Raw genomic sequence first — 12,785 nt, forward strand, 5'->3', positions numbered from 1 at the left:
ATGTTAAAACTCGTTCGTTTCTGCAATAATAGTTAAAAGCAAACAAAAAACCAAAAACAAACCACACACAATGAGAACAACAACAAATGGAAAAACAGCAAGCAGAACAAACATTAAAAAAACAAGAGGCGAAGCCTTCAAGGCTCACGTAAGAAATCGACAAACAGTAACACAAACTCAATCACTCCGTCACATACACACACACACAGTAATTGTGGGTGTATTATAATAGTTTATTTTTGATAACGTTTTTTTTTTTAGAAATGAGCACGTGATTTAACCGTTCAAATCAGTCAAGATAAGTTCAACAGCTTTCATGACAGAATTATCAATTTTGACTAAATGTTTAACACTTTCTGATTAATTGATATGATTAATATATACTGTTCAAAAAAAGAAACGCATAGTTGCTACTTGCCAAATTTGTTTTATTTTTCGAAAAAATTAACAGAAAATCCAATATTTAGATTATTTGTTTGAAATTTGGTATGGACACAGTTGAATGCACACACAGTTCATTTGCATCTTCAAATCAATCAGTCAATCAATACGATTGGGTGCCGAGGCTGTCAAGTCAGTAGGGGGTGTGACTGCCTTGAGCAGCAACAACTGCCCGGCACCTTCCGGGCATGGACTGGATCAGATGGCGGATATCTTGCTGTGGGATGGTGTCCCACTCCTCCTGAAGTGCCTGCAATAGATCGCGGTGATTTGCCGGCGCTTCTTCTCGCCTGCGCACACGTCTGTCCAATTCATCCCAGAGGTGTTCTATCGGGTTCATGTCTGGCGACATGGATGGCCAGGGAAGCACCTGGACATGGTGGTCGGTGAGGAACTGGGTGGTGAGTCGTGCTGTGTGCGGGCGAGCGTTGTCCTGCTGGAATATGGCATCCTGGTCAGCCAGAAGAGGAAGGGCGTGTGGGCGCAGAATTTCCTCCACGTATCGCTGGGCAGTTATGCGCCCTTGGACGTGCACCAGGGTGCTCCTTCCAGCGGTATTGATCGCCCCCCACACCATGACGCCTCCACCACCATAAACGGGTGCCTCATCCACACAGTTGGGCGCGTAACGTTCGTTTACTCTCCGGTAGACCCTCCTCCGACCATCATGTCGCTGGAGCAGGAAGTAGGACTCGTCGCTGAACCACACGTGTCTCCAGTGATTCCGGACGGTCCAGCGAAGGTGCTGGTTGCCCCACTGCACTCGGTTCTGGCGATGGCGGCGGGTGAGGACAGCTCCTCTGTGAGGTCTGCGAGCTCTCAAACCAGCTTCATGCAGGCGGTTCCGCACGGTCTGGTCCGATAATCGGTGTGGCCCGGAGAGAGCCTGGACAGAAGATGAGGCCGACAGGAAACGATTCCGGAGGTGGCGGAGCCGTATGAAGCGGTCGTGAGCAGCAGTTGTCGCCCTTGGTCTTCCCGCTCGTGGCAAGTCAGCAACGGAGCCAGTGGCTTGAAACCTGACCCACAGTCTACTGATGGTGCTCTGGGACACGTGGAAGTGCCTGGCGATTGCACTTTGACTTTGGCCTGCTTGTAAACGACCCAATGCAATTTGGCGGTCTTCTCTGCTCAATCGGGCCATCTTTCGTCGCTGAATTGTCGTCTGATTTCTTTGTGGCGAACAATCCGCTTTTATGGGTTTTGGAAGACATGGTGAGAGCTCAATATTCCCCGAGTTTCACGAGATTACACTGAAGCATGACGAGTGGTCATGCCAAATGAGCAATTTTGACATTGTAGCCACTGATAACGCATGCGTCACGTGCAGAGCTCACTTGTGGCAATGGACGAAAGGTCGACGACCAGATAAACATTTTCTGCAGTTTGGTGGATATCCTTGTAGCCATATAACTAAATTAACCAAATATTACAAGCTATGCGTTTCTTTTTTTGAACAGTTTAGTTGTCTAGATGACTACTTGTATCTTTCTCAATTAGACACAAAGTACATCTATGCAATGCTATTGCATAGTGTTGATACTTTTACAGTAATGACCTAGGTAATAAGCTAAATTTTATAACATAATCATATGATTCAATAAAGAGTTGATGTTTTAATAAACCTATTGCATAATAATTATTATGTCCTATATTTTGTTGACAACACTTTCAGCTATGCTGATTTGTCCTTATTAATATTATTGTTTGAATTTTGCTCTCTATTGCTCTTAATAAAATGTTTTTTGTTTTTGAATATTTCTCTTCACTTTTTATGGATAAAAATATTATTATTTGCAATATATCGTCTCTTAGCTTTGATCATGACATTTAATCGAGATAAAAGCATCATTTTTGGAATCAGCGCCCTCGAAAACCCCTAAATAGATGTGTCACTTAACCATATTACTGATTAGATAATTATTTTCTGTTGACACCAAAGGACCCCCACCCGGGGTGGCTCGGGGGCCCCTCTCGGTCGTTTAGCACAAAAACTGAGCTGTGAACATAGCAAACCGTTATCATAATACATTTTCCGATCTAGTAATGCCAATTAAAAAAATATGTAAGAGGTTGAAGGCACCCCTACTGAATCTACTAAACTATAAGCATAGGTGACACTGTGCAAGAAAGCGAGACACTAGATCTAGATCTGTCTGTCTGCATGTAGCCTACTTACAGGGACACGACTGCCAACTAGTCTCGGCCCGCTCAAAATAACAATGACCGAGACTTTCAGTAATTCCTTCGCGTGACTTTCAGTAATTCCTTCGCGTGACGTCTAACCCTCTGACGTCATAATGTGACGTCTTCAAATGACGAAATGTTAAAGTTTCTACCACAGACATACACACGCACAAACAAACACACACACACGCACAAACGCACAGACAGACAAAGTTACGATCGCATAGGCTACACTTACGTGAGCCAACCAGGAACAGACAAACAACAAGTCGCGTAAGGCGAAAATACAATATTTAGTCAAGTAGCTGTCGAACTCACAGAATGAAACTGAACGCAGCAAGACCGTATACTCGTAGCATCGTCACTCCACCGCCCGTGGCAAAGGCAGTGCCCGTGGAATTGACAAGAAGAGCGGGGTATTCGTTGCGCTAAGAAGGATAGCACGCTTTTCTGTACCTCTCTTCGTTTTAACTTTCTGAGCGTGTTTTTAATCCAAACATATCATATCTATATATTTTTGGAATCAGGAACCGACAAGGAATACGATGAAAGTGTTTTTAAATTGATTTCGAAAAAAAAATTTGATAATAATTTTTATATATTTAATTTTCAGAGCTTGTTTTTAATCCAAATATAACATATTGATATGTTTTTGGAATCAGCAAATGATGGAGAATAAGATAAACGTAAATTTGGATCGTTTTATAAATTTTTAATTTTTTTTACAATTTTCAGATTTTTAATGACCAAAGTCATTAATTAATTTTTAAGCCGCCAAGCTGAAATGCAATACCGAACCCCGGGCTTCGTCGAAGAGTACTTGACCAAAATTTCAACCAATTTGGTTGAAAAATGAGGGCGTGACAGTGCCGCCTCAACTTTCACGAAAAGCCGGATATGACGTCATCAAAGACATTTATCAAAAAAATGAAAAAAACGTTCGGGGATTTCATACCCAGGAACTCTCATGTCAAATTTCATAAAGATCGGTCCAGTAGTTTAGTCTGAATCGCTCTACACACACACACACACAGACACACACACAGACACACACACGCACATACACCACGACCCTCGTTTCGATTCCCCCTCGATGTTAAAATATTTAGTCAAAACTTGACTAAATATAAAAAGCAAAAACAAACACCGAACGAAAAAACCTAAGGAAGCCGATAGCAGCAAGACTCTGTCAGCTACGCGATGAAGAGGGGTACTGAGCTCTGTAACATGCCAACTGGATGCCAAGTGTACCATTTACCCGTCACGCTCTCTGCTGTCAGTGCAGCGTGAATAAGAGCATCGTCAGAAGTGCGGTGACATGACATGCCACATGCCAAACCACTACATTGCAATGGCATTGTTCCAGAGAAATGTACTGTACATGAATTGATTGTCAAGACAGAATAACGTCTTGATGCTTCAGATTTCAGAAGCTTATTAAGGAGCAGATTTAAACTGACATTTAATTAATTCCGTTCTAATTGACATAAAACAAGTTTAACAAATTTGAAAACAACGAACTTGGTTGAAAGTTTGCTTTTGTGTGTCAGCGTTCAAACAGGTTTAGTTTACTGGAATAATATACTGTGTGTGTGTGTGTGTGTGTGTGTGTGTGTGTGTGTGTGTGTGTGTGTGTGTGTGTGTGTGTGTGTGTGTGTGTGTGTGTGTGTGTTATTTGTATTTTTAACCAAAATATGACATCACACAGATCGAGACAGTCGGTGTTCCTCCGAGACCGCGCCAGCGGTCGATGTGGTTAATTACTGTCGAGATCTGTGTAAAATGTCATTATTTTAGTTTACAATTGAAATGACATTGTTTCGATCGATTTTAGTTAGAAATCCTTCGATCTTTTACGATTGAACGCACACAGATATGCACTCTTTTATTGTCTCGGCTAGTCGCCTAAATAATTATGAGTTTTTGTCGGACTCTGACATCCCATGGCTCAAAGACGAAAGCTCCAATGATCAATCGATACATAAAGATATGTTATGTTTGTTATGTTTGAATTCATATTGTTCTCAACAACGAATAAAATCAGTTTAATTTTATACAAATTAGGTTCCCTATGTACATGATAGAGCGCTGTCTCGATCGACGGGTTTCGGTCAGCCAGGACTTATTCTCCGTGAAGACTTTTCATTTCAGTTTTGATTTTTAGGCCGACAGATTGATTGAATGTTTTGATATGGCTTTATGCGACTTATTACCGAGTAATTATGAGGAATTCAACACGTCATGTCTATTGTCTCTTTACCGGTTGTAAAACTAATTGCTATACTATGTTCTCTTTTCCAAACAGTGTTGGTTTGGTGGGAATGGCCTTCAGTTCACCACAATTGACCATGTGAGTATCAGCACTCTCAAGACACAAATTCCTTCCCGTGATACAAATTCTGCTCACCATCACACGTGTGCCCAGGCTTTCACACGTAACATGACCTCACCTCCACTCAGACACATACCAAAGATCAACATCCTGCACGGAGTTGTTGTTTTTCGATGAATTAATTTTGCAGATTGACTATTGTGGAAATGATTTCAAAGCATGATTATCACTCTGTACACAACGCTACCTGACTTGATGTTTGCTATGTGTCCCAGGGGAGGGGTGGCCTTATGCCAAATTGGACCTGGCTGTCAGCTGAAATGCTTTACTAGAGAAGGACTCTGCTTGTGTGCGTGCGTGAGTGCGTACGTGCGTAAGTGCGCAGGTACATTCGTGCTGTTTTGTGTATATATATATATGTGTGTGTGTGTGTGTGTGTGTGTGTGTGTGTGTGTGTGTGTGTGTGTGTGTGTTTGTTTGTTTGTTTGTTTGTTTGTTTGTTTGTGTGTGTGTGTGTGGACATGTACTCATGTAAGTGTGTGTGCTCATGTAAGTGTGTGTGCTTTGGTGTACATTTCATTTGGATCCCACGAAATTGCACATATCTGTTTTCTTTGCTGGTGTCTCATGCCTTGAATGAATAGATAATTAGCGAGACGCGTTCCCCTTTAGGGATTCAAGTCACGCACATGCTGCATTGTGTTCTATAGAATGGAGCAAGATGAGGGTTAGGAGCCGTATCTAACCTCTCCTGTCAGGTCTTAGCCTAATTAAAAGCCATTCAGTCTTCAGTGGCAGGGGAGACAACCTTGGAGCGTGTCATGCTGAAGTCGCCAATAAGCCCGAGGAGCTGACCTTTACGCTAACGGTCGCGTTACAAAACCCTAGAATTACATTATTTGCCTTGCGCAGACCAACTTAAAGTTACCTTGTTCGCCAAGCATGTGAGCAGCGTTGATGTTTGTCAAAATGTTGCAACAATGTGTGTTAGTTACAAAGCGAACCAACTCGTTTTAGATCGATGTTGATCCTCAGTGGATGATGCCCCTTAGGTAGATATAATATCTGTCCGAGGGCAGGTATAGCAAGACTCGAAACGTGCGTTTAAGGTCGTTGCCTAATTAAAAAATATAACTGTGTCTTGAGAGATACGAAAGCGGTATAGCCTGTCTAGGATGTTTTCAGGTCTACCAAAGTCGCCATTAAGCTCTGGAGCCTAGCCTTTCCTTTCAGCAGCCCATAATGGAGGCTTTGATTTGTTTGCCGTGGGTAGATACCTTTAAATGGGGACTATCCTAGAAGTGTTCAGGGCACAAAGCTAAGACGTTTTAGGTTTGACACTGACAGACTTTATTTCAATATATAAATGCAAAAGTGGTATACCATGACATGAACTTTGGAAACACATTTTATAACAAGAGGAAATATCGTTTCAAAATAAAGGCTTATTTGCATCGTACAGATTTCTAAAAAAAACACCTGAAGTCTCATGTTTTTCGAGCTTGCGATAGAAAAAAATCTTGTGACTCAACGCCTGCAAACCTGAAGGCTTCGGGCATTACAACATGATCGTTTTCATTCTTCTTCCATATTTTACTATCACTTTGACTAACAGAAACACTGTGGACTGAGAAAAATAAACCATTTTAAAGCAACACTTTTGAATTAAGAAAAGGAAAATGTCGCGATATAACCTTCGTGGTTGAAAACGACATTAAAAACCAAATAAATAAATAAAGAAAGAAAGACAAGGCTGAATTTACTCCTTCAAGACAAGTCCATTAGGCTATCAGCCTGTGGCATTCTGAGGGATTTCAGCATCTCTTGAGAGAGGGGAGAAAGAAAAGCAGGGACATGTTTAGACAATCTGGCCACAGAGAACAAAGTCGTCAGGCAGAAGAGTTAACTCGATCAGGCGTCGTATTGAATCCAGATAGGAGTGGGTGTGGAGAGCCAGACAAATGCAGAGTAGGATGACGGAATGGATGAGAGAATGGGATGGAAGTCGTCAGGCAGAAGAGTTAACTCTAACAGGCGTCGTATCGAATCCAAACAGGAGTGGATGTGATGAGCCAGGCAAATGTTATCGCAGAGCGGGTTAACGAAATGGATGACCTTGCGGCATTTACTCGCCTACATCTCAAGGTGCCAGAGAATGAGAGGCTGTTATTGACTCCTCACTTTCATTTCCGGTTTGGGCCGACACGGGAAATGTTTCATTTCTCAAAATGTCACGATTCTAAAACGAACCGACCCCTGCATTACAAAGCATTGGGGGTCGAACGGAAATGCATTAATTCCACATTGTCACTCACAGGACAATCCCTACAACCAATCTATGCATACTCAACTCAACTCAACTCAACTCAACTCAAATTTTATTGGCTTCAATTTTCATAGAAGAATTTGTCTTGCGCTTGGGAGAAAATAAGAGTATAACATATAAAAACAGCATTCATATCACATTTCATGTATCACACACAGTAATCACTAGTATAAGCCTACAATTATCACATTTGTACCTGTATCATACATGCAAATAAATAGTATCACATTTCCACGTATCACACACAATATATACATTACATAACATACAGCAAGCTTCCATCTCCCGCGCCCCCCCCCCCCCCCCCCTCCCACACATACATATCCTCGCACGTGCGTCGACTCCATACAAATGACATCATCAGTCCATTAACTAAAATGCACAATGACTAGTAGTGGGTACATGATACTTAATACGTGCTCAACTAGACCTGCTAACTAAAATAATAACAGAAACAAAAACAAGGACTGGGCACAACATTTACACGTGTGTGACCTACTTACATCAAGTGCCTGTGATCTATAAATAACAATGATTGCGTTTAAAGTAAAACATGAATAATGCCGATGTTTGCTAACAATGAATACATAATAACTAAGATAAGAATGTATGTGCTTTCATAATATGATTATTTTATAAAACACAGTGGGGAAATTTGGAAAATAATTTTTATACGAAACTGCGCACATCGAGTCGAGCTCTGTGGCGTGTGTGTTCGGAGGCAGGAGACACACATGGCTGTGGATATTAATGTTCGGTGGATTAAAAAGGATACGGGTGAAGGATCGAAGTATTTCTAGCTTTTTTGGAAATGTGTTTAATCGAAATAGTGACTCGGGGCGGGGATGTAGCTCAGTCGGTAGCGCGCTGGATTTGTATCCAGTTGGCCGCTGTCAGCGTGAGTTCGTCCCCACGTTCGGCGAGAGATTTATTTCTCAGAGTCACCTTTGTGTGCAGACTCTACTCGGTGTCCGAACACCCCCGTGTGTACACGCAAGCACAAGACCAAGTGCGCACGAAAAAGATCCTGTAATCCATGTCAGAGTTCGGTGGGTTATAGAAACACGAAAATACCCAGCATGCTTCCTCCGAAAACGGCGTATGGCTGCCTAAATGGTGGGGTAAAAAACGGTCATACACGTAAAACTCCACTCGTGCAAAAAAACACGAGTGTACTCACATGAAAAAGTTAAAATACAATCGAACTATCTCAGGTTCCTTCGGAAATGTTTTACAAGGCTTAAATTCCACTCAAACGATACAATCGTATTACAAGAGTAAGGGATAGGCATGTCCCTTGGGCATGTAAGTGTAAGGCGATAGCTTTAAAACCCTAACAGATGCTTTCCGATTGCACCGGCTCCGCTTACAGCCCGGAGAAGGTGATGGAGTATTTCCTGTGTGGGGGCGAAAGGAATCTTCCGGTCAGCAAGGGTGTACAATAGATCAGTTGCAATTTTTTTTTCTCGTGAAGACAGAGAGTTCCATCCATTAGAAAGTCGGGAATGAATAAATCCTTACATTATTAACATAACCGTTTTGGGAATTTACTCGTTTGGAACCAAAAGAAATCCTTTTTCTGTGAGTTTTTGTTCTTTTCTGTTCTTTTGAAGCCCCCCCCCCCCCCAAATAAAAAAAAAAAAAAAGAAAGAAAGAAAAAAAGAACCACAGCAACAACAACAAGTCGCGTAAGGCGAAATTACTACATTTAGTCAAGCTGTGGAACTCACAGAATGAAACTGAACGTAGTCCGCCGCAAGTGCAAAAGGCAGTGAAAGTGACGAGCCTGTTTGGCGCGGTAGCGGTTGCGCTGTGCTTCATAGCACGCTTTACTGTACCTCTCTTCGTTTTAAGTTTCTGAGCGTGTTTTTAATCCAAACATTTCATATCTATATGTTTTTGGAATCAGGAACCGACAAGGAATAAGATGAAATTGTTTTTAAATCGATTTCGGAAATGTAATTTTGATCATAATTTTTATATTTTTAATTTTTAGAGCTTGTTTTTAATCTATTTATATGTTTTTGGAATCAGAACATGATAAAGAATAAGATGAACGTAAATTTGGATCGTTTTATAATTTTTACAATTTTCAGATTTTTAATGACCAAAGTCATTAATTAATTTTTAAGCCACCAAGCTGAAATGCAATACCGAAGTCCGGCCTTTGTCGAAGATTGCTTGGCCAAAATTTCAATCAATTTGATTGAAAAATGAGGGTGTGACAGTGCCGTCTCAACTTTTACAAAAAGCCGGATATGACGTCATCAAAGACATTTATCGAAAAAATGAAAAATCCGGGGATATCATTCCCAGGAACTCTCATGTAAAATTTCATAAAGATTGGTCCAGTAGTTTAGTCTGAATCGCTCTACACACACACACGCACAGACAGACAGACAGACAGACACACACACACACATACACCACACCCTCGTCTCGATTCCCCCCCTCTACGTTAAAACATTTAGTCAAAACTTGACTAAATGTAAAAACCACACTTTGAGTCTCCTGTTTCAAACCCGTTAACACTCCTCACACCCCATCAATGCCCCCCCCCCCCCCCCCCCCGGCAAAAATAAATCAAAGGCAGGAAACGAAACAAAACAGGAACAGAAACAAAGCGACAAAACGAAATTACAGACACATGGACGTTGACATAATTCTTTGTGATGGCGACGATTTGTTATAGCCTTCTGAAGATTAGAAATGACGTGAACACAACGACAGTCAGAGCCTATGTCTCCATTTTCTTTTAATGGCAGAAACGTGAAAGGTCAATTGCAGAACTCCACTGACGGAACACCTGCCGCCAACGTCTCTGAAAATGTGAGTAAAACTTCTTCTCTTACAAAGATGCTGGCTGGCCACAACATTGGATAAACTTGGTGTGTGTGTGTGTGTGTGTGTGGGGGGGGGTCTGTGTATCTGTGTCTGTGTGTCTGTGTGCGTGCGTATATGCCTGCTTGCGTGTGTGGGTGAGTGTGTACATGTATGCGTGCGCGTTGTTTTTCTCTTGTGAATTTCAGGCTCGCTCCGAATGACTGATATAATCGGTCTACAATTAAGAGTATAGAGCATAAGTATTCTTTGGACGTGCGCTAAAGTTAACGATCAAAAGTTAAAGCTAAATATCCGTAGAAAGCTGCTTTTGAATCGTACTGGGACCCGCGGACACGAAGTTACTGCGCTGGCAGATTACGGGGCCGTGATTAGTTCAAAGTTAAGTTGGAACTACATCATGACTTGAAAACTTAAAAATACTGATGTGCAACAATGTGTCCGTCTAAAAATACTTACCAGCCATGAAAGTCCACAAAAATGGTGCACTAGCCTTTGGCTAGAGCTTCTCAAAATGTACTAGCCAGAGAGCAAATTTTACTCGCCAAACCAGCCATTTGTTTCAGCAACTTGACTCACATTTGGCTAGTAGATGAACATTTCTACTCGCCAGTTACATGTTTCTACTCGCCATGGCGTGTAAAATAGTCGCCACTTTCAGGGCTGCTTACATACATTTTATCTTATTGATAACATGTGATTTACAAATGTCTATCCAATACAACGTGTATGTATACGTTATATCGCGAGTGGTTGTTTTTATTGCTTGTATTCAGTCAAGACCAAAATAGCATAGGGACACTCGAGCCTCAGAGACAAACAAGGATAGGGGAAGCGCCCCTGGATATGGACCAGTTTTTTCATGCTGATAACTAGCTTGTTTTCTTGCGAAGAAGTTTCATTGTGAGCTTGGTAGTAGATCACTCAGGCCGAATTAGAGCGAACTAACTTCGACAGACTTTCAGCAAAAATGAAATACAGAAAAACCTACATCTTAATACAGTGGAACCCCTCATTTTAGACCTCAACAAATCTGAGAGAAAATAGGTCTGTAAAAGGAGGGAGTCTTAAAATCGAGAAAAGGTACAGAGGTTATGAACAGAAAAACTGAAAAAGCAAGGTCTTAAACGGGAGGAAGTCTTAAATTGGGGGGGGGGGGGGGGGGGTCTTCTACTGTACACAAGTTGAGTTACTGATACAACGTTGTCTGTGTTTCAGTGTGTACGAGAACTTGATTACTGATACAACGCTGTCTGTGTTTCAGTGGGTGCGAGAACTTGACTTACTGATACAACGCTGTCTGTGTTTCAGTGTGTACGAGAACTTGACTTACTGATACAACGCTGTCTGTGTTTCAGTGTGTACGAGAACTTGACTTACTGATACAACGCTGTCTGTGTTTCAGTGTGTACGTGACCTGGTGGCTAAGCGGTGCCTGCCGTTCGCCGATAACAGCAGCTTCGCGCCCGACGAGTTCACTTCCAGCAGCAGCGGCGCGCAGCCTGGTGGGGTCATTCTGCCCCGGAAACACCAGCGATACAAGTCCAGGACTGACGTCATTGACTCTGACAATCCGGGCAACTTAGGTAAGGATTGCGTCATCATTTGGGTTGCGATTTAGAAGGCGAGTAGGGTATTTATGGTTTGTTCCCAGTTTGATGTCATTCTGCCCCGGAAGCACCAGCGTTACAAGTCCAAGACTGACGTCATTGACTCTGACAATCCGGGCAACTTAGGTAGGGATTGTGTCATCATTTGGGTTTAAATTTAAAAGGAGAGCAGGGTAGTTTTGGTTGGTTCCCAGTTTGACAGGAGGCGACGTCATTCTGCTGAAATGGTCTTTGCTGCTTCAATCCTCTTGTAAACGCAACAATTTTTGAAAACATCCCAACATTGCACAATATTTACAAATACAACACTGTCATAAATCAAAAACAGTAGCCTCCAAAATCAAACCGCTACCATTACATTTCCCATGCAATTGTGAATCTTGTCGAAAAGGTTGTAAGCTGAAAGAATTATTAAAAAAAAAAAAAAAAAAAAAAAAAAAAAAAATAATAATAAAAAAAAAAAAAAAAATTTGGTTAAAACATGAGGGCGTGACAGTGCCGGCTCAACTATCACTAAAAGCTAGATATGACGTCATCAAAGACACTTATCAAAAAATAAAAAATAAACCGTCTTGGGAGATCTAACACAGAAACTCTCATGTCAAGTTTCATGAAGATCGGTCAAGTAGTTTTCTCGGAATCCCACACACAGACACACATACACCACCACCCTCGTCTCGATTCCTTATCTATGTTAAAACAAAATGAGTCAAAACGTGACTCAAGGTAAAAAAGGATCCGTTGTTTGCACAAAACGTGGCCTCCCTATTGAGTGTTGGTACGTGCCCCAGTGAAAGGATGTCCTCATTTCACGTTGTTTGCACAAAACGTGGCCTCCCTATTGAGTGTTGGTACGTGCCCCAGTGAAAGGATGTCCTCATTTCACGTGAAAGCCTGGACAGAGCATTCTGTGACGGTGAACAAGATCGTGTACTCGGTAAGGACGGCACCTTTAACTGGCACCGATGTAAATCTGCACATATCTAATTCGGCACGATATTCGTGGTCTGCAGAGAAAGTGCTCTGCCATGCTGTTCATTTTTGTCAT

General features: G+C 41.8%; 1 protein-coding gene across 1 annotated transcript in view; it reads left to right on the plus strand.

Annotated features, from left to right (window-relative positions):
* Window positions 1–12,785, plus strand: part of LOC138959863 (uncharacterized) — a 60,586-nt gene that overhangs the window by 32,824 nt on the left and 14,977 nt on the right. Inside the window, exons 6-8 of the mRNA XM_070331511.1 lie at window positions 4,934–4,978; window positions 10,052–10,115; window positions 11,533–11,713. Of these exons, the coding sequence (XP_070187612.1) occupies window positions 4,934–4,978; window positions 10,052–10,115; window positions 11,533–11,713 (290 nt within the window). The remainder of the gene's footprint in view (window positions 1–4,933; window positions 4,979–10,051; window positions 10,116–11,532; window positions 11,714–12,785) is intronic.

This window comes from Littorina saxatilis, linkage group LG2 (assembly GCF_037325665.1).
Source record: "Littorina saxatilis isolate snail1 linkage group LG2, US_GU_Lsax_2.0, whole genome shotgun sequence".
Classification (NCBI taxonomy): Eukaryota; Metazoa; Mollusca; class Gastropoda; order Littorinimorpha; family Littorinidae; genus Littorina; species Littorina saxatilis.